Source organism: Perna viridis, chromosome 11, assembly GCF_037379345.1.
Source record: "Perna viridis isolate PV_CMFRI_1.1 ecotype Kerala chromosome 11, ASM3737934v1, whole genome shotgun sequence".
Taxonomy (NCBI): domain Eukaryota; kingdom Metazoa; phylum Mollusca; class Bivalvia; order Mytilida; family Mytilidae; genus Perna; species Perna viridis.
Window position 1 is genome coordinate 17,333,665 of NC_142455.1, and position 23,577 is coordinate 17,357,241.

The following is a 23,577-nucleotide window of genomic DNA, read 5'->3' on the forward strand; positions in this document are numbered from 1 at the left end:
ATACAAGTTATACACTCCTTGAGACGTTCACGTTTCCCTTCTTAGCGTTCGTATAAATTTTATAGTGCGTTAACACATCGTTTTGCGTTCGTTTAAACCCAGGATACGAGCGTTGATTTATACACACGATAGAAGCGTTCGTTGATCGTGCGTTTGGGTATCGTGCGTGCGGGAAACATAGCCCTCTCAAGGCGTGTATATTGTGTCAAATAGGTGGCCTTAGATAAAAGATTTGTATATTTTCTAAAAGTATAAATAATCAACATGTTATAAGTACACGAAAGAGTAATCAAGAGAACCAAGATTATATACTCGTTGAAACGTTCTAAAAGTATAAATAATCAATTTATATTTTTTTGCTATTATTAATCTTTATATTTATATTAATTTAATTTTCTATTTCTTCTTCCGTCATTATTTGTTATTATTATTATTTATCATCGTTCGTCGTCTAAACGCATGATAAAAGTGTTCGTTTATCGTGCGTTTGGTGAGCGTTTAGCGTTCGTTTAAGTATCGTGCGTGCGGGAAACCTAAACGTCTCAAGGGGTGTTTGATGATATAGAAATAGAAATTTAGATGGACAATCCTTACTTTGATAACACAATTGATGCAATTTTTCACATGCCAAAGAACGTTCCTTCTACATACAATACAGAACGAAGCATCTTTAGTTATCGTGTACTAAGTTACAGCCCTAGAGTAATCCTACTAGGAGGAATGATTCGGCCAGCGAAAGCTATATTTATATACAGCCTAGCTGGCCGAGTGGTCTAGGGCGCTGGACTTTTTGCAGGCGGTGTTGCCATAGATGTCACATATCATTCAAGGTACATTATAATTTAGTAGCATAAAATACCTAGTGATGAAGATAAACAGTAATTAAGAAGTGTTTTGTGCTTATATATATATATATATATAAGCACAAAACACTTCTTAATTACTGTTTATCTTCATCACTAGGTATTGTATGCTACTAAATTATAATGCACCTTGAATGATAATTTCAAAATATATTGTTATCCAAGTAACCTGACAGAGACATGTTGACTCAAATCGAAGAAATCAACGCGATATCAAGATATGTAATATAGTCATTTCTTGCCCTTTCAAATGCATGTTTATACAACAATGATAAGTGATATGTGTTAACTTACGCTTTGAGCTTTGTATCCTTAAAAAAACATTTTTTTCATTTGATTCTTTGCCGGATATATATGTAGCCTTCTTTCGTTGTCTGTTTCGTTATGTTTGCGTCATATCACCATGGCAACATTACAGTTATTCTATTGAGTGAAGTTTTCATTTTCGCATTCTAAACTTCCCCATTCCCAATGCCATATTTTCCGTATTCTTTTTTTTTTTTGTTTATTCTTGGTCAACATGGCCATAAACGTAATAATAATCAATAATACATAATATTTATTTAATACTGTTAATATTGTTTCATTATACTAAACAAAGACTTATGGCCGTGGGAAAAGAATGGATTTTTTTATCCATGAAATTTTCAGTTTTCGTTGCCATGGCAGCATATAACAAATGTATTCACTTATTTTTACCGAATTTTATTAGGCTCATTGAGCTCTCCATTTAGAGGGATCTTTACTTCATTCTGGTACTGTAATACAGCATGCTCGACTTTTCAGCTTAGTACGACTCCCATGTTCGCGAGTAATGAATTGCTTTTTATAAGATAAATCTGACATGGATAAATGCAACTGAATTCTGCATTGAACACATTGTCACAGATTGCCGTAAGTACCCAACGTTTTGAAATCGCAAACATAGCAGAGAGTATAGTTGTCCGTTTCTTTCAACTAAACCTTTTTTCTATATACTACTTTTGCTTATTGTACCATATGGAACGGCCAAAAAAGTTTCAAAAACTTTAGTCATAGTATCATCATATGTAAATTCAGTAATGAAATGATCGAATTCGAATTATATATACAACCTTTGTATACGACAACTGGTAAATGTATTTGATACTTTAATAACATTTTTTTTTAAATTCATTCTCCAAAATAAGAATAAACAGGTAATAAACAAAATGCACATTTATCCGTTTAATTATTTGTTTAAGGAACCATGTATAAATATGATTTTGTTTAAAAGAGTAATCAAGGGAACCAAGGTTATAGCGGTAATCAAAAGAATGTAATCCAGGGACAAAGACCAGACATGGAAAACAGACATACACAACAAAGAACATAAAGTAACTAAAATTATACAAAGTAACAAAAGTAAATGAGCAACTCGAACTCCACTAAAAACTGGGAGCATGGACCAGGTGTACCGGTAGGGTAAGCGTCCTCTGCTTTTCTAGAAACACCCGCCGAGTTGCTCATAAAAAGTCAAGTCCGGGGTAGACAAACGAGGAAAGGAAAACTATGACCCGTTGAATAAATCAGTTTTCATGATGCTGATGGATACACCATAACGATCTCTTAAGCTTTCCACACAATAACGAGTTTATACATATACAGAACAATCATTGACTAGATTGAAAGTTCTACTATATAATATCATTGTATAACTAAACAGATAAAAGTGGTGACACGAAAAGAATTTAATGACATTGTACACAAGGCGAACAAGGTGACGTAGAACTTGAAGCAATTTTTCATTTGACAAAGCGTGAAAGAATTATATAATATTATTTTGTTTATAATCTGGCAGCGAAAACGTGATATTATTTATACGCCAAAATTCCAGGTATCGCATCCTGTTGGATTTACAGAAAAGAACTAGATTTTGAAACTAACTGAAAATGCTTTGAAAATAAGAATGGCGTATCTAGTCAAAATTTCTCAAATAGCAAGTTTGTTGAGTATCAGTCGAGTGCCATATTGGATTTTTGGATGGCGTGCTTTTTAGTGTGTGGCTTATCTTTCTTTTTTGTTTTGTTTTTACCTTGACCTTTTGTCTAACATCATAACAAATGCACTTACGTTTAAATGGAATTTGGTAATAATAAGTTTCTTTTGATTGAAATATTGGATATACTCAGCTTGTGTGTGTAAACGCGCGTTGATAAGCCAATTACATTACAAATTTTGGAATAAAGAAGTTTAGTCAGTAAAAGGTTATTTAATTTGCAAGTCTCGAACAGTTATTCTTGAAGACTTTGGACAAAATAACAAAAAGCAAGCTCAATGACGCAGTCACCTTATTGTAATTAAATGTGGCTGTGATAGTGTTTTAATGATTGTTTTTATGAATACAAAAAGTATGTGATTGGATTTGGAATAACTAAAACAATAAATACATTGTAGTCAGTTCTGGATGTAAACATGTTCAAAAATATTTCTATATCTTCTTTGTTTTTTTGGTTTTGTTTTTTTTTTTTTTGTGTATTTGTTAGTTTGTTCTGACTACTTTCACGTTGTATTTTTACTTGACTTTTCCTGTTTCCGTTCTCAATTTCAAATAAAATTAGTTAATTTGTTTTACTTCTGAAATAATTTACATAAAAACAATGCAATTTTAAATTGTTATTGTTGTATTCAATATCTTTCAAAACTGCAAATCTACAGAAAATATTTACATCCAGAAAATCAACACAGCGATTACACTTCCTTACAACTGATGCCCATTTCACGAAAATTTGTGGACATAACTACTACATAAGTAAGTTTTACGATATTTTCCTGGGGTTACACGTCATGAATCAAAAAAAATTGATAGGAATAACGTTTTGACAATTAATATTTTACCTAATATTTTAAGCGTTCTCTTTTCCGATGATTGTGTTACTTTTTCTACTTTTTTCAGGTTTATTAAATCTAAAATATATACCTAATACTCCCATCAGTTCGTCGCTCCATTTAATATCTGCGATCTTTTATTTACGAGACTTCAATTTTCCAACCCATGTTCTGTTTAATTTTATCCCAGAATATGTTCTCCAAATATTTCAATCTCATTCATCGCTGAGAAAACCTCATCTTTAGAACTGCAGAACAAAGTTGTATCATCTGGTAGTTGTAAAATTTTGATTGTACGATCTTTACTATAATTTTTGATACCTTTTCCTTGATGACTTTATTGTTTCCTTAACGTTGTTAAATGATTTTCATGGGTAAACAAACACCAAAACGGAGAAAAAAAAAACAAAAACAAAATAAATTTTTAAGTCCATATCTAAAAGTGATTTTGTTATGATAAATGAGCTCTTTTTAATATAACAATGTTAATACAGTTGTTCGTTGTGAGAAAGAAAGATGATTATTTTCGAATCCCTTATTCAAAAATCCTACAAAAATTTGCTGTAATTGATGCTACCATTTTCTGTAGAATTCAACCTTAAGTCCGTCTACTTTTGGTACGCGGTTAAGTTTCATAATTGTTCCTGCACATTCCAGAATTTTATAGTTTTACCATTGCATTTGGATATGTCTTCACCTGATGCCTTTTTATCTAATATTGTATTTGATACATATTCATCGACTAAATCATTATCTGCTGGGGATGAAGTGTAAAGGTTTTCATAAAAACAAATTTTATTTGTCCCTGTTCCATTATGATATCACATTTTGATATCTCTAGTTTGTTAATTGACTATTTAACCTGCTTTTGTTTTTCAAGTCCTTAAAACTAAGAGCTGTTTTGTTCTCCAAGTTTAACCCTTTTTTCATTGATCGCAACTGTGCTTCATTTGCTTTTTTTTCCTACATTTCCGATATGCCCTTTTTTTTCTAAATTCTGTAATTTTGCATTAGTGTTTCATGCATTGTATTTACAATAGTCAATGGATCAAATATTTTATTTGCAATCAAAGTTTCATAATTTCTTTCATCAAATATTGAGATTTCGAATAACACTCCATTTTTAGCCCGGCGTGTATGAATTATCGTGAATAGGTCTTGATGATCCGTAGATCTTAATATTGCTAGCTTCATTTTGCAACATTGTATCGAAGACCGAAAATTATTTCCAATTTATTGTAAGTCTATTCATTTTGCTTGTGTTTCATCTTTGCGCTGCCAAGTATATTGCTGCTTGTTTTCTTCAAAAGATCTTTAAATATCAACAACTTTGAAGAAATGTTTTTGATCCGTAAACTGGCCACTAAGGTATCAGTATTTGGCCATTTGCGTTCCCATGGAAAAGCGTCTTTAAGATCGAAGGGTAAAAGGCAAAACTGCGCCGGAAAAGTCTACATGGCATTTATGCAGTGTATCATATGCTACTTTTCAACAACATCTACAGGGAATACTTCCTCCTTTTTTTGATAATATCGCAAACGGTCATTTTGCAAGTTAAAGGGTTGTTTTGTGAGAGAAAAGTATTCCCCAAGATCAACGAAAAATAATGTATATAACTCAGTATGATTGCGTGTTTCTTTCGACACGATATACGATAATCACTTACATGTAAAGAGATAGAGTCATTCATTAGGTCAAGTAATGTTTTTAATCAATGAACCGATATTTATTCAAAATCCCATGAACACAGACCCACACAAATCAAATGCATTTACATTGGAGCTTATCTAGGTTAAGATATGTTTTTTGTGACCCAATTGACAAAGGCAAACACAATAACTGTAAAGTTTATCACAATTTTCAATCCAACATTCTTAAGACCAATACATTCTCCTATTTTCTGCACACCCACACATTTGCTTCCAAATTAAAAACAACATTAATTAAAGATGTAATTTTGAGAGAGAGAGAGAGAGAGAGAGAGAGAGAGAGAGAGAGAGAGGTAACAATAAGAAGCAGTTAGAAAGATAACCAATATGCACGTTCAGTCCAATGTTGTATTAAAATGTATGACAAGATTTGTATCTTTTTTCTATTAATTTTTCTATTAATTATTAAGTTGTTTCTAATATTTCAAATTACGATGTTTAGTATTTACATATAGGTGCACCCATATCCAAAGGTACTGCTCTTCTCATTTACGTGTACTGCATATATTTTCTATGATAAGTTATTATATTTTATATTGTGATTACACATTTCAATATAAAGCAATGGTATAAAATACATTTTTCTTTAAACAAGACATTTTGATTTTTTTTCATAAATGCGACAACAATATTAGAAAGGTACAAATCAAAAAGACAACTATGAAATTTCATCAGTAGGTGCGTTCACCGTTGCTGAATCCACAGTTGGTACTTCCTGTTCCAGTGTAAAGTATATAGAGACGATTATTGTATATGACACAATTCCAAATATTATTCCAGTTATAATAAATGTTATGGCATATCTCACGTAGCCTTTAGCTTGTTTTGTATTACGCCGAGTCCATTTTTCTTTTGCCGATACTAAAAATAGAAATACAGTTGTTGGAAATTAAGCATTATTTTTATTTGTAGAAGTATTTCCTCTAAAAACAGTCCAATTTACAATATAATTGTATCCCTGTGATAGCGCGTTGATATAAATAAAAACTAAATAGATAAAAATAAACTAGTATATGAAAGATCGACCAAGAATATCAAAATATTAAAATAAATTAAAAAAATTCCATTTACATGTAGGTGTTTTTATGCATGATATGAACAGTAATGGAATTATTTCTTGTTTTGTCAAAAAAACATGATGACAATGTTCATTTCAATTGATCATTCGCGATCTCGATCGATAAATCTTGCTCTTGAAAAAACTAAGTCTTGTTCTCGATGTAAATCGATATTTCGGCATAATATGTCATAATATTGACAAAAAAAAACAATGAAATGGACATAACAGGTGGTGATCTCGAAATTTTTAATTGAAAATGTCTACATGTTAAGTCATGCACTCGATATACTAAGACGTGATATCGACATAATAAGACGTGCTCTTGACTTATTCCTTCACTCTTATGAAGCTGACGTTATAGTCGATCTGATCCGAAAGAAAGAATATCGTTTGACTAAATCCTTTAATCTCAATTTCCGCTATATAGATGACGTATTATCTTTAAACAATCCTAATTTCGGGAATTTGATACATCGCATCTACCCCAAAGAACTTGAGATAAAGGATAATACAGACACGGCGAAGTCAGCCTCATATCTTGACCAACACTTAGAAATCGGCGGTAAAGGAAAACTATTGACCAAACTTTACGACAAACGTGATAACTTTTCATTCAAAATTGTCAACTTTCCTTTCATCCCTTTAGCACCTGTGTATGGAGTGTTCATATCACAACTCATACGTTATGCCAGAGCTTGCCAAAACTACGCAGACTTTTTGTATCACGCTAGAACTCTAACCAATAGGCTTCTGGAACAGTGTTATGTTGCTACAAGATTGAAGTTATCACTACAGAAGTTTTATGGTCGTCATCATGAACTCGTGGATCGTTATGGTGTATCCATCTGCACGATGAAAACTGATTTATTCAACGGGTCATGGTTTTCCTTTCCTCGTTTGTCTACCCCGGATTTGACTTTTTTATGAGCACCTCGGTGGGTGTTTCTAGAAAAGCAGAGGACGCTTACTCTGCCGATGCACCTGGTCCATGCTCCCAGTTTTTAGTGGAGTCCGAGGTGCTCATTTGCTTTTTTTACTTTGTATGTATGAGAATAGTTATTTTATGTTCTATATTGTACATGTCTGTTTTCCATGTCTGGTCGTTGTCCCCAGATTGCATTCTTTTGATTACCGCTATAACCTTGGTTCCCTTAATTACTCTAAAATATCATATGAACTTAATCATCATTTGTCAGAGAATATATTACACAGTAATGATTTAATACAGAATTACGGAAGCGTACATGTGTACAAATTATCTACATGTATATTGCAAATTTCGTACGCTTTATACGTGTCTTGATAAATAGAAAACGATTGTTGTCATTGAGAAAGCATTTCAAAACGTTTGAATTTCAAATTATGTGTTATTTGAAATTACAAAAACTTTTTTTTAAATCGCATTGAATAATATTATCATGTAAAAATACAAAGTTGAAATAGAGAATGATATTATAAAAAACCGAATCTAAGAAAGTATTCTCACTTTCAAATAAAACATACAAACATTTTATTCAGCAGTGTTTTTAGTGGTACTCCAAAAATGTACGTATAAATGAATAGTTTATGTATTCTTGTTAATGAAATGATTATAAGAATCATTATTAAGAACTTATGCATTTACCATTCTGCCAGAATATAAATTTGAATTTAAACATAAGGACACAAGTCATCGCAAATTTGTAAGTTCTAACGTCGTTGCAAATATTTCAGACCCTTCTATGCATACTCGATCCTCCCTGTATCAATTTGATCCGATGGAGCAGTGTAGTGAATACAGTCGTCACATTCGTAGATGTTTGCATAATATTGATTTGTTGTGACATGTATCGTTAATTTGATCCTTTATTCTACATAATAACACTTAGATGAGCTGTCTTGCACTACAATACATCGTGTACTAAGTTTCAACTCTAGATTCATCCTACAAACAGGAATGACCCGAACAGCGGAACCTATATAGATAACGTATACACAGAAGGGTCTGAAAAAATCCCAACGAAGTCAGAACTGTCAAATGTTCGAAGCATATATATGTATATATATAAACTAACACCCAGAACCCCTCTAGTTTATTAATTTCATAGCATTACTAGTTTTTGCCCAGTGACTTCCATCTTTCTTTAGTTTCATTAAACATGAAAATATCATTTGTAAAATTGTTTTTTTTTTGGTTTTTTTTTTGTTGTTTTTTTTTTTTTTTTTTTTTTTTTTTGGGGGGGGGGGTAATACGCATCACCTACTAAGGGAACACCTATGGAAAATCAAGAGAAATCCTTTTCCTGCCAAAATATATATGCTTATATCTCCAAAACAAGTACTCGGACCCATCTATGTGTTCTTCTTATATTGTTCTAGCATGAAAGAGCTTAAAAGATTTCACCACCTTTTGAACTCCTTAAATTGAGCTGGGAGCATCCTAAATGTAAGTGGTTACTTGGACATTAACCAAATCTCAAATTGAACTTAGTTTCGTACTCTTTGCTTGTTTTACTGCAAACTGTTATTCTCACGCGAAAAATTAAGCTGTGAGTTACCATGGAAACCAAGATTTAGCAAGAATCAAAAGAGTGTAATCCAGAGACAAAGATCAGACGTGAAAACAAAAAGAACATAAAATAACAAAAATACATACAAAGTAAGAAATGTAAACAAGCAACTCAGAATCTACTAAAAGTTGCAACATGGACCAGTTCCACCGGTAGTGTAAGCTTCGTCTGCTTTTTCTAGAAACACTCACCGAGTTGCTGATAAAAAGTCAAGTCCAGGTTAGACGAAAGAGAACAGGAAATATATGGCACATTGAATAAATCAGTTTGATACTCCTACTTCAGAGGACGCTTACCCTACCGGTGCACCTTGTCCATGCTCCCAGTTTTTAGTGGAGTCCGAGTTGCTCATTCACTTTTGTTACTTTGTATGTATGATTTTAGTTACTTTATGTTCTTTGTTGTGTATGTCTGTTTTCCATGTCTGGTCTTTGTCCCTGGATTACATTCTTTTGATTACCGCTATAACCTTGGTTCCCTTGATTACTCTTTCAGTCAGAGTCAGAATATAAACTTTTCTAAAAAGATTAAATTCCAATCAATGTATACAATGCAAAATTATACATCTAAGCATGATAAACATAAACAGTTTTCCGAAATTCTCTTTTTTGTATTCAATTGTAAAATATATTTTTAATTTACTACATACAAGTGCTGTAATAAACATTACCTGCGAAATAAAAGGCCAATATTCCAAAAACGAAATTGAAGAAAATCGTGACAATGATGGAAGTAATAATTAAATAGGGCCATGGCGGCTCCCGATCAGGTATCTCATTCGTCGATTGCTGTATTGTATTGTTAACTTTGTTTGCGGGCATATCTGCAGCCTAGAACACTCTTGAAATTTACCAATAATATTTTGATGTCTCAAACAGATATCACATGTTGTTCAATAAAATAAATGATAATTTTATACATAACATATATATATATATATATATATATATATATATATATATATATATATATATATATATATATATATATATATATATATATATATATATATATATATATATATTCACATTAATGTTTAAAGTCACATTCACAACTATAATATGGATGAAAAACAAATAATTAACAGCAATATTGCTATTAAAGATATAACACAAACTGTTACATGTAAAAATGACAATGAATTATTTACTTGTTGAAGTCGCAAACGAACAAAATGCGTTTGAAATCCAAGTTCAAGTGCATTAAATTAAATGCCGTGCAAAGCAAGGCAAACAAAATATTATAGGGTGAAACTTGTGGTGAAAATATTTTTTTTTTATCGATTTAAGGGGGGCGTACACCCGGTACGCCGGTCCTTGGATCCGCGCCTGAAAGTGCATTGGTTTTTCTAACGGTAAACAACATAAACATATTTATACTGAATTCTACAAGAACCACATTCCAATAAACGTCCCCAACGACAAACTGGAATATTTCAACAACCTGGCAATACATTAGATGAAACACTGTATTGAAAATGCCAATGTGTTTATATTATGTATGAATGTACAGCATCTTACAGCACAATTTGGTCTGTCATTTAGTTTTTCTCTGTTCGCTCTGTACGTCTAATCATTGTTACATTTCGCATGATTATTTTTGAAACAGTAGTTTTAGAAACAGTATACATTGTTTGTTTTCTTTTGTTAATGTTAATATTGAGCCTTAATCATCTTCGATATACCGTAAAGAAGATGTCAAGATTTTGAAACGTTTTGAAAACAAATATATACAGTGTGTTGGACATACTTCTAATTGACAGTTTGTTCACCAAAGGGAATGATATCACGGTTCCTATACCTAAGTTCCCGCGACTTAGATTGTGTTTAATCATTTGATTAATACTCCTGAATTTGTATTTTAGTTTACATATATTTAAAAAACCATTAAGAGGTCTACCGAAAGCTTACTTTATCGGCACACCTGTTCCATGCCCCAACTTTGTAGTGTCGTCCGGGTTGCTTATTTACATTGTTTCTCTTTACGTATTGTTTTAGTTATTTCATGTCATTTGTTGTGTTAGTCTGTTTTCCCTATTTAGTCTTTATACTTGGAAAATATATTTTTTATTTCCGCAAGAATCTTGATTTCCTTGATTATTTTTTTACCTATTGTTAGAGATCAACAAAAGAGAAAACTGATGCCTCACTTTCATGGATGATTTTAACCTTTCATCAATAAATGACAATTTAAAATTTGTTATTGCAACTTGTCTTCAACTTATCTTCAGGCCTGCGTATTGTATTGTGTAAATAGCTACTGCTGCATCAATCCACAGAATGTCAAATCTTACGGTTATTTTACCATGCTAAATTCATAAACAAATTGCTACTTGAATAAGGAAAATTTGCAACAAATCTGAAGTCATTGCATCAAAAGTTTAAAGGATGATACGAACACTCTTTATTTTCTGGTAAGTGCATCGTGAGAAAAAATTTATTCATAATGTCATAGCTTCCTTCTTTCTTGAAAGAGTAATCAAGGGAACCAAGGTTATAGCGGTAATCAAAAGAATGTAATCCAGGGACAAAGACCAGACATGGAAAACAGACATACACAACAACGAACATAATTTAACTAACATCATACATACAAAGTAACAAAAGTAAATGAGCAACTCGGACTCCACTAAAAACTGGGAGCATGGACCAGGTGCACCGGTAGGGTAAGCGTCCTCTGCTTTTCTAGAAACACCCGCCGAGTTGCTCATAAAAAGTCAAGTCCGGGGTAGACAAACGAAATCATATGTCGTCAACTCAGTTTTTTTCTGAAAAATCTAAAACCGATTACCATTTCTCCTTTTTTTAGTATGTACAATAAATATATACATCTATTTACTTCGCTTGATTGAATAATCAAAGTGTATTTAATCATATTCCACATATAACACGTCAAATATAGATAAAGTACCCAAACTAAACCGCTTATCAATAGGAAAATAACGTATATAATTTCTTCATGCGTGCCTTCAAAATTCTTTAATGTTTTAATTGTGTATGAATTTCAAATAAGCCCTTTTCCTTTCCTTGTCGTAGATTTAAACCATGTAAAGTGTATTTCAAAATAATATATAGGATGTTAAAAGTGGGAGGTAAAACGTTAAACATTTAATACAGTTCTTATAATAAGTAAACTGTAAAACACCCACACAAACATGTAAAATGAACTTAAATTTATTTAACATATATTACAGGCGTAAATAATGAATTTACTATTTTTTGTACAATTACAATCTGAAATGTTTATAGAAGTCAAAACAAAATTTTTATTTAAACATCGGATTGAAACCACTTTTTGTACGTTTAACCAGATGTCAACATTCCCAACAAATAACCCCAACGGTATCATTATATAAACTAACCATTTTCACTGCATTTCAATTGTATTCTAAATAGCTATGATACAAAGAAAAATAAAAATATATTTTGTAGGCAAAAAATATATATTGAGCACACAATATGATTATGTTGATTGCACAATACAGTTATTGTGTGTGCACAATGTACTGATTTTGTGCGCCAAATATCTATCTTTTCGTCCAAAATATTATTTTGTTCTTTGCATGTGCATATCACAGCTCAGTAGCAGTAGTCCTGATTACAACGTTTTAACTAAACTTTCTGATATATTTATTTTTGGTTTTTGGTAAAAAAATATTTTCTTCCCCAAATGCATAGCATACTGTTCGATTTTTACGCCCTCTAAAGTTTTAACGGATGATAACACTGATTTGAAGAAAACAGATAAAATTATATTATAACTTTTGTGCTAGGCAACCAAAAACAGGAAAATTGGCAATATTAATCCGTTATTTCAATGCTGGTTTATAGAACGTTGTATTCTAAAATCGATGTGAAATCTGATGAGTCGTATTTGAAAATGGTTTAAGCAATTTAAATATAAACAGTTGTTGTAGATAACAGAACAACACTGATTTCACCATTCACTCCACTGTGATGTTGGCTTGATAGTAGTTCTTACTGTTGAGTTTGAAGGACTGTTTTCGTCTTTTGCAAGCGAGAAATACAGCGAAAATGCTAATATATAAGTTGCAACTCCTAGAATTATACCAAAGACTATACATGTAGTTGAATATCTTGCATACCTTTGTGCTTTCTCTGCATTTTTCTCCATAAAACTTATTCTAGCTGAAACTAAAGAGATATCTTCGATTACACTTATTGGACAAATAATCAATTTTTCACTATGACAATATTTATTCAATTTGATTTTTTTTTCACAATGTTAAAATACAACAAAACTGGAATATCAATAATGTGCACAGTATAATAAAAAAGAACCGAAACACCGCAGATACTTTGATATCCAAAAACCACTAGAAACATTTTACAAATGAATGAAGAGTATTTTTCTGCACTAGCGAGACCGATAACCTATTCATTTAAAGAGATCTAACGACGCCATTCATTCTTGTATGCCTCACCAGTTTTCATAACCAGATGTGTAACATATATTTGTTCTCTGTTTCCATTGCCAATCAATAAAAGCAAATTTCATGTTATAGTTAATTGATGTGTCGGGTGAGAATTGTCGTAATTTTTATCGTTTTGATTCAGTCTTACAAAATTTTACCTGTAAAATACAACGCAAAAAATCCACATATATGATTAAACAGAACTGTGACAATGAAGGACAGTACAAGACTACAATGTTGGTTAGCTTGAGACGTCGAGACTGGACTTTCTGATTTCTGTTCAATGGATTTCTTTAATGGTTTTACTCTGGTATTCTTGTACCCTCTGCCAGACATACCTGGCGAAGAGGGTGTTGGTGGAGTTACATTATTATTACCTGGCATTGTTATCTGGAAAAACATTGTATTCAGCATTAATAGCAAACAAGTACTATCTTTCTTTTTTTTTTAAAAAGCCGACGCAGTAAATTTTCTTCTTTTTATTTCTAAGTTTCTACATTTCTTTAAGGGAAATAACACATGACACGCAATTACATATTTTCGATACATTTTTAACGCCACAAAGTATTTTGCCAATCGGGAAACAGAATTGCGATAAGTTGACTTGGGTTTCCATAGAAGAGCGTCCTTAAGGTCAAAGAGTGAAAAGTGAAACTATACCGACTGCGTCGGAAATAGAAAGAGCATAACGGTATATTATGAAGTTAAATGTAATTTGAGTTCGAATAGCTCTGTCCTTTATATATAAACCCCAAATCATATGATAGTTTTACTTTAAAAAGTACGCCATTAATGAAATTATTGCATCGTATTACTTGCAAGGTATTACTTGCTACCTTGTTTGAAGATTTAAGTATTTCTCCGAACGATCGTTGATGTAAAGTTCAGGCTTGAGAAATTCAATTTCATCATTCAAGCAGTAATATACATGATAAAAAGAACCACGGGACGTATTCTGACTTTGGGAAATGTATTTGTATAAAGGTACAGTAGGATTTCATTACATATTACAAAATCTAACCCTCTGCTAACAATTCGTAACCCCTAATTCTCAAAAATACATGTGGTTGAATTCTAATACAGTTTAAAATTCGTGATAATGGTAAAACATGGATTTAATAAAAAATATATATATCAAACTATCAAAATCCCTTTAAACTGGCTTTATTATACTATATTAAAACTTTACTTTGTTTCAAATATAGAAAACAAATTCTATGCAAGTTTTGAAATATTTTTCTGAAATGCAGGTAGCAAATAAAAAAAAACATATTTGACATTTATACAGTGAAAACTGCTTCAAATGAACCAAAATAAAACAGGAAAACTGTCCAAACCAGCTATGTCCATTTATGTAATCGTATCAGTCGTGAACCCATCTAAATTAAACTGAAAAAAATATTCCAAATACAGTTTGGTAAAACGAGGATTCACTATACTATCCCTGAAGCAGCAAAATGTTCTGATATGGTCTGGGCCTATAATGGATGGAGCTCAGTTTCGTATTTTCGACAAAATAGTGCATCCGCAATCTACTTCCATGTTGACAAATTTCTTAATTTCCGTTAGAGTATTTTTAGTCAATCGTAGTTCTGGTCTTTCATTCTACATTTGTAAAAATAGCATATACGAGCCAACGTTATGAGTTTCTGGCATATCATAGCAAAATTTGGATAACTAACATTTGATGAATGCATTATCCAAATTTCGCTAAAACAAATCCTATTAAAACATTCCGAAAATATCATGTTTGAAATCATAACAGTTGATTATATTGCAAATGCGTTTGACTTACCCGTAAAGACAATGTGTGATCCTTTAATTGTTCATATGCTATGCACCTAAGCTATACAAAATGTACCACTTAATATCGTCACGTAAACTTATTACATGTATAGATATGTAAAAATTTTGAATTAATGAGGCAAGAAGTTCTAATATGGGCATTTATTTATATAACTGCACTTATTTTATCGTCTGTTTAGCAACAGGAAGAGATCATTTTAACAACCTTACGAATCAATCAATCTTTATCTAAAACGACATTTCATACAAGCTACTTGACATTTTAATTTTTATACATAAAAAGTGATATAAAAAAAAGAATAAGAAAGAAAAAAATAGAATAAAAAAATGTTGATTTAATTAAAAAGAAATAAAACACTGGGGGGTAAGTATTTTATACCCTGCTTAAAGAGTTTGACGATGAACGTTTTGACTCCAAAAAGGGTAACAACAAAAGTACCGTACACTAATCCGATTTATAATCACGCCAAGTCCACAATATATCTAATAAAACAGATATTATAAAACCGGAGCAGTTGGTACCGCAATGGTCCTGACTTGGTACAAGTTCTTCAGACGAAATGGTGGGTTAAATATAGGTTTTACAGCGCGTTAAATCTCTCTCTTCCATTGCGGCATGACTATACCAGTGGTGGTTAAAAAGCATTTGTATGCTATTGTCATAATCGATAAAACAGCGGTCACATCAGCACAAAGAACATTTTACCAAATAATAGTAATAATAATAATAATTACTCACTGTTTTAGAAGAAATTGAGTATTTTTAACTAAAGACTGATATCTAAAAACGAATTTTGTAAGTGACCTTTGAAGACGCATTTCCTAATACTCCTGATTTAGGAGTCTAGTACGTAGATATATATGGTGCTTAAGGAATTCAGAGAAGTTAGTACTTGCTCTAGTGCAGAGGAGCAATTGTTAAATATAAACACCATATGCAGGTGAAGGAATATTACATAAAACACACAAACTAATTCTTGATGGTTTCGGGAAACTGTTTTCATGCAATTTTTTTTACCTGCTTTATTCTCCTTCAGCCTTTCAAGTTTCATGATGTCACAGGGATAGCATGGTTACCCCTCCACCTTAAAAATTAAGATCAAATGGCAATTAAAACAAAACCAAATTAATTAATCTAAAATTCCGTTACAGTCTTCTTAATTCGAAAATAAACTTGTCGTGCAACGAATTTAATGATATTGCTGCACAGGTAAGGAAAATATACGATATTAAATTTAAAGTAATTTTATCATAAATCATAGTGCTGAGATGACCACTGTTGTCAAATTCGAGAGGTAGGTCCAAAAAGATGCAGAGCAGGCTGTTTCTGTAGTCTCTTTTATCTCGAGCTCTGTTGGATATATTGACGATAACCATTTACCAAACGAATAGTTGTTGATGGACAATTCATCATCAATATATCTGTATGTAAAGTTAAAGGTTTTAGCATCTTTAATTTTTTATTCTTGAAGAGGTTCTGAAGCAATTCAGTCTCATTTGAATGTAAAAACAAATCGGCTTGGAGATAAGCACAGATAATGCCCATTGGAATGCAAACTTGTTGAAAAAATAATAGCTCCACCAAATGTGTTAAATATGTTATCAATGAGGAAATCAAGCATATCGCAAATCTGTTTTTCTGTGTAGCTTTGATCTTCTGCGATGTATTTGTGGATTTGCAACCAAGAACAACATTATTTTTTGAAACAGCAAAATATTTACGAATACGTCTTTTCAAACCAGATTACAATTAATCATGTGGAAACGTAGTGTAGAGAATTGAGAAGTCAAGAGTTTGGAGAGAGCTAATTAATACAACTGTTTAATAGCCTTATTGAAAAGCAATAATCAACTGTATAAAATAAGAAAACTCCATTTAATCATTGTTTTATCCCGGGCTGGCCATTTATGTCGCATTGTTATATTCTGAGCAATAGGGAGGGGTTAAATAACGACATAAATGGCCAGCCCGTGGTAAAACAATAATTAAATGGAGTTTCTGTGATTTATTTCAAATTCATTTTTCTTATATTGTCATTTTGAACAATCTATATACTTGTATGGTCATGTTTGAATCTTACACAAGATTTGAATCCGTTCGGTTTCAAAATTATACTTTTTATTTACACACAGAAACCGACACGATTAAAGTTAAATAGAAAACATCAACTTTACCTATTTAACCTTGTATTGGATGAGATATAGTTTCTTTTAAGACCTGGATAACTAACGATATCATGTTAACCTCTTTAGTCATCGTGTTATTTAAACAAACATGGTCGACTAATACGTGAAACGAAGGTTTCAGTACACCTTGAAAATAAAATGACCTGAAGATTTTTTTTTCAATCCCCAGTAAGTTCAATAATTGTCGCCAAATATTTAAAATACATTCTTCCAAAACAGTACATTTCTGTTCTGATTTGAGATATTGAAACCATTGGGTGTTTCTAAAAATGCATGGGATACAAAAAAGAGAGAATCAGTAGTAAAATCAATGCCAGCTGGGTCACCGGAAGAATAATATACGGCTTTTGAATCGTAGAACACAAAATAAGTAAAACCTATAAGGAACATCAGAAAAGCACTCATGTACTCCTATTGGAAGAACTGTTCTTGCTTCTTGATGACGTATTATCTTTAAACAAGTCTGAGTTCGGGGATTTGATACATCGCATCTACCCAAAAGGACTTTAGATAAAGGATACTACAGACACTGTGAAGTCAGCCTCATATCTTGACCTACACTTAGAAATCGATGGTAAAGGAAAACTATTGACCAAACTTTACGACAAACGTGATGACTTCTCATTCAGAGTTGTCAACTTTCCTTTCATCTGTGGCAACACCCCTTCGGCACCTGCGTATGGAGTGTTCATATCACAACTCATACGTTATGCCAGAGCTTGCCGAAACTACGCAGACGTTTTGTATCGCGCTAGAACTCCAACAAATAGGCTTCTGGAACAGGATTATGTTGCTACAAGATTGAAGTCATCACTACAGAAGTTTTATGGTCGTCATCATGAACTCGTGGATCGTTATGGTGTATCCATCTGCACCATGAAAACTGATTTATTCAACAGGTCATAATTTTCCTTTCCTCGTTTGACTACCCCGGACTTGACTTTTTATGAGCAACTCGGTGGGTGTTTCTAGAAAAGCAGAGGACGCTTACCCTACCGGTGCATCTGGTCCATGCTACCAGTTTTTATTGGAGTCCAAGCTGCTCATTTGCTTTTGTTACTTTGTATATATGATTTTAGTTACTTTATGTTATTTGTGTATGTCTGTTTTGCATGTCTGGTCTTTACCGCTATAACTTTGGTTCCCTTGATTACTCTTTGCAAGATACAAACCATTTAAAAGACATGAAATACTTCATATAAAACTAAAGTGCGACGAATATTCAACATCGGAAACATTTCAATGTGTCTTATCTGTATTAAATTTAAGTTTTATCATATTGCACGTATGTTTTGAAAATAGGTCATCGTTGAACAGAATTTAAAAAAATGAAAAAAAAAATAAAGAAGATAGTCAAAGTATTGAGGTGGATGCATAACGAAAGAAAGGAGTAAGTGTGAATTGTTTCTATTCAGTTTCAAAGGTAAGTCATATATATACACACTCCTTGAAACGTTCACGTTTCCCATTATAGCGTTCGTGCATCGTTTATCGTGCGTTTACATATCGTTTTGCTAAGAATGTTCGTTTAAATGCTCGATATAAGCGTTCGTGTAAACGCACGATAGGAGCGTTCGATTAAATGCACGATAGAATTGTTCGTTTATCGTGCTGCGTTTGTTGAGCGTTAAGCATGCGTTTAGGTATCGTGCATGAGGAAAACCTAAACGTTTAAAGGAGTGTAACCTAGATAATGCGCTGCTAACATAATCTAAATGAACTGAACATCAAATACACAAATGAACTTCAATGATAAACTGGATATATGTATAATGCCCTATCACATACTATATATATACTATATTATACTACATATATCTATTGTCAAAGTGTCACAATGTCAACAACCAATACAAATGCCAACAAATGAGGTTAAAAGAAGCTGAAACTTTTAGGAATAAGGATATTTTAACATCAACCTTGATAAGATACTTCGAAACGTTTTCTGTGATATATGAACTTGGCTTCTTTTAAATTGAAATGCATATTTATAGATCAATTGCATTATTATGCAATGTGTGAGTACTCAACGAAAAAGTAGTCAGAAATGAATATTTGCTTTTGACAAGGATCTTTATGTACTATATACATTATGCACATAATAATATGAGCTCCGAATTTAAGTGTACTTATTGAAGGTTTAACATAACACAAAAATATTAAGTGGATATGACCAATTTTATTCAACGACTGTTGCTTCGGCTATCAACGGATAAAGATTACCGGAAAACCTTCATTATATTTGTTTTTATGTGCATCAATTTTGTATCGCTGGTTTTACTTTTTAGTGTTTTGCTTTTATATTTGTTAAATAGCGACGTCTTGATTTTAGAAATCATTCAATAGTCCTTTCATATTCCTCATTTTTTTAATTTAAAAAAAAACGTGAAGTAACTCTCCAACCGGTCAGACTAATTTACTGTCCAATGAGAGCAATAGAAAGCAGGAGACTTCAAATTCAAACACTTTATTTATTGGAGCTGTGGTTAGTCTTAGGATACTTAAAAATAACTTATTTCAAACCATCAAGGAAGTAACCAAAGTAAAAATAGATTTAAGTTCAAAAGTGAAATGTTTTCTTTTTCCTTTCAATGTTAGACAACCGGGTTGTCGTTTAATGGTTGGTTACGTCCCTTTATTTTTTTATGAAATGGACTGCATTCCATAAATATGAAAAAGGACTATTGTATAACAATTTTCCACTTTGAGTAGTTTAACCATAAATGAAATATTCTTGATGGGTTTTCTAAAAGTATGTTTCAGGATTAATTATCTAGCAATGCCAACTTGTTTTGTATGAGTTATCATATTTAGATCAAACTTAGTAACTAGAGCTAGAATTGTTTTGTTGAATGAAATGTGTACTGGACAAGATTGTAAATTAAAAACAAATGAATCTTACTTGCAAAAAAGATGAACAAGGATGGTTGAAAAAGAAACTTCATGACAAGCAGTGTGACACTCCAATTGTAAACTTATTTTTCATACTAACAATATATCAATAGCCCTTGCCCTTCCATAATTGGTCTGTTTCTGTTGAAATGTAATCGACAAAACGACTTTCTGCAAAGAAAGTATCGAAGACACCAGTCTTTATTGGCACTATCACTAAAGAATGATTCTCAAAACAAATTGATCAACCAATATGAAGTTTCCAACTCGGATACGGCAAAATATATCCGATTGTATTTCACGTCTTTCTTGATTGAAGAGGAAAAATCTTAGGCACCTGATAGCACTCGATTTTGTATATATCCTGTTTGTAGGAAAACAAAAATAAAAAATAAAAAAAATTAAAGGACAATTGTTGCAAAACAATTGTTAAGGTATTTTCTAACAATTTCCTAAAACCACGAAGTAATACGTACTCATTTCAAAGGTCAAACATGATATAAAATATGAAAATTCTCCTTAAAACACTGAACCAATCTTTTATTCTTAATGACATATGACATATCCAGCAGTGTAAAAGATCATCGAGAATAATGAAGCGTGTACTTATAATAATCGTACTAATTTTATATTGACTAGAAGCAAACAAGGTTACATTGAGTCAACAAAAAAATGTTTGGAGACTGCAAATTACGACAAAACTTACAGTTCACATTATAAGGTTAAAGATCAAGTGTATAACAAAAAAATATAAGATCCGATTATCAATTTCAAGCTCATCTGTATTAGGTAAACGTTTAGAAAAGTACAATTATCCCCCACTATGATTTCTGATCTTGTACAATACATCACTATTATAAGGGAAACCCATAAATTCTTAAATTTGGGAAATCAATAGCTGCTATTACATCGTTTCTGGTACGTAGTAGGTTAATAACTATATGTCTGAAATGTTTTGTAACATGAAAATCGACATCAACTTTCGAGTAATCACATGCTTACATTTATGTTTTGTAACATGAAAATCGACATCAACTTTCGAGTAATCACATGCTTACATTTAAAAAGGTAAAGTTCAAAATCACGGAAAATGTAAGAAATCAATGATAATCTTCCGAAAAATTGTCCCTATTCTACTTACTTTCATTAGTAAAATATTTTATAAGATTATATCTATCGAAATGATTCATTATTGTAGATAAATAATACAATTGTTCCTAAACTTCGACACAGGGAAGGGAGGTAACAAAAAAGTAACAAAGAGTAGTCACTGCAACAGAAGAAATAATTTCAAATTAAATAATCCTTTCTGTGCAAAACAATACATGTATCTATCAGTGTCAAAAGTCAGAGAATTTTTTTTTTGGAAATTGAATAGTTTTTTTTCCGATTTTCTGTCAATAATACGTATTGAAATGGATTCAAACAATTTAAAATTTGGAGTCACGGCGCTTCGGCCGTTCAGTTATATTGACGACATATTACAAAGAAATTCATACCACAAAGCGAGTATATATGTTTTTAATCAATTATAAAAGAAAAAAGTATTAATTGGTGTAACGCGATAATTTTCAATAGAAGCAACAAATGAATAACAGAGTAACAAACACGTCACGAACACGTCACATAGCAAATTCGTCATACAATAGAAAGTATTTGTAGTCAGTCAAATATACGAATTGATTAATCACGGCATATACTAATGTTTTGCGTTAATACAGAAAAAAATAAGATGGAGGGAAGTAAATTTGACAAAAAATAATAAACGCAAGGAAAAGCAAATTCGTTGTATACGAATAGAGTACCTACTTTCGATCGAGGGGTTTCCTATATAAGTTAAATTTTAATAAAAGTTGGATGATTTTAAATCATATTCAACTCAAAAGAACTTTTACAAATACAACGCCTTTTCGCTATTTAGATCAAAGTTGTAAATTGTTCATGAGTCATATTTTCAGTTAAAGTCGAGTTATAACACGAGGTGGACGAATTGGAAGTTACTCTTGACAAATGTTCATACCATTTTTGGCCTGTATGGATTTTGCACCATTTTGTGTTCAAGAACATGACTACATGAAAAGTTTTAATCTAATAATAATAACCTAGGAGGAGTAGAAGTCACAAACATTTTTAAAGAAAGGGGAATAACTACGTAATGAATAATGTTTTTCTTAGCATGGTGACTCAGTACCGACTTAAGTTTCAAAGATTTATTTGGAATGCAATTCAAGTTAAATAATCTTACTAAATATTTGTTTTTTTCTCTTTCTCTTATCGTTTTCAAGATATATACGAAAGAAAAAAGAGGAATTTTCCGAACTCAATTTAAGACCATTTACTTTTATTTTTTACTGTAAAATTGATATGTTCTGACTTACTTTTGTATGAACTTTCAATTCCGGTTTCTAGGTCTATAACTCTTCTTACACAAATCATACTTTTTTTTAAATTCTGGCACTCAAACCACGAAGTGTTATAAACTTATATTAGCATAAATAGTTTTGATCTATTTTGTAAAACCTAGGAGGAGAAGAGCGAAGTTTTTTTTGAAGAAAGGGAAATAACTCTGTAACGACAAATGCGTTTTCTTAGCAGGGTGATTCTGTAGCTTCTGAAGTTGCATCTGACCACATTTTTTAACTTTTATTATACTAGTCATTTAAGAAATGAAAATGTAGTATTTACTACATTGGAGTGATCTACCCTTTTTATGTTGATCTTGAGAGTAAGGTTACGCTTTTTTCACGAAGAATTTTATTACATTTACTCACCATAAAGGTCTACATCTTGTATGACTTGGTGTTCATAAAGGGTGAGATAAAATGTCAATCATTTGCATTATAATCTATTCTAACACCATGCACAAAGCAAACTATTTTTATAACATTGGAGTGATCTACCCTTTACTTATGTTTATCTTTAGAGTAAGGTTTTCACGAAGAATTTTATTACCTCCAGAGTCACCCGTTAGGTCTACAGGTTGTATGACTTCTGATAAAATGATAATAATTTGCATTATATTGTGTCCTAACAACATGCATAAAGGAAACTATTTGTGTTGATCTTTTTTTTACTTAATTCGTTTTAACCTAATTTCATTTTAGAACTTTCTTTTTTAAAATTTGCGTGAACATTTTCACAAATTTTCTTTGATAATTTGCTTAGATCGTCTTTATTTTCTGTTTTTTGACGTTCTGGCAATGTATCGTTCACGCTTCGATATTTTTTG

At 31.7% G+C, this 23,577-nt stretch overlaps 1 protein-coding gene across 3 annotated transcripts; it reads right to left on the reverse strand.

Annotated features, from left to right (window-relative positions):
- Nucleotides 1-5,980: 5,980 nt before the first annotated feature.
- Nucleotides 5,981-15,721, reverse strand: LOC148603160 (uncharacterized). Of its 3 annotated transcripts, XR_015916791.1 has the most exons (5): nucleotides 15,259-15,721; nucleotides 13,622-13,853; nucleotides 13,134-13,182; nucleotides 9,699-9,858; nucleotides 5,981-6,280 (listed from the first exon to the last, which is right to left on the reverse strand). XR_015916791.1 is itself a non-coding variant. In XM_088553353.1 (4 exons), the coding sequence occupies exons 2-4, from the start codon at nucleotides 13,845-13,847 to the stop codon at nucleotides 6,250-6,252; spliced, it is 306 nt and encodes a 101-aa protein (XP_088409479.1). In that variant the 5' UTR covers nucleotides 13,848-13,853; nucleotides 15,259-15,406; the 3' UTR covers nucleotides 5,981-6,249. The 3 variants fall into 3 exon arrangements, 2 of the variants coding, with proteins under 2 accessions (XP_088409479.1, XP_088409478.1); XM_088553353.1 differs by lacking the exon at nucleotides 9,699-9,858 and having other exon boundaries at nucleotides 15,259-15,406; XM_088553352.1 differs by lacking the exons at nucleotides 5,981-6,280; nucleotides 9,699-9,858 and having other exon boundaries at nucleotides 11,763-13,182; nucleotides 15,259-15,401.
- Between the last annotated feature and the right edge of the window lie 7,856 nt (nucleotides 15,722-23,577).

Bases quoted from the DNA above. Each gene is read 5' to 3' on its own strand.
- LOC148603160 (XM_088553352.1), bottom strand. From the start codon at position 13,847: ATGCCAGGTAATAATAATGTAACTCCACCAACACCCTCTTCGCCAGGT. The intron at 13,183-13,621 runs GTAAAATTTTGT...ATATCTCTTTAG, and splicing joins TTTTGCGTTGTATTTTACAG to TTTCAGCTAGAATAAGTTTT.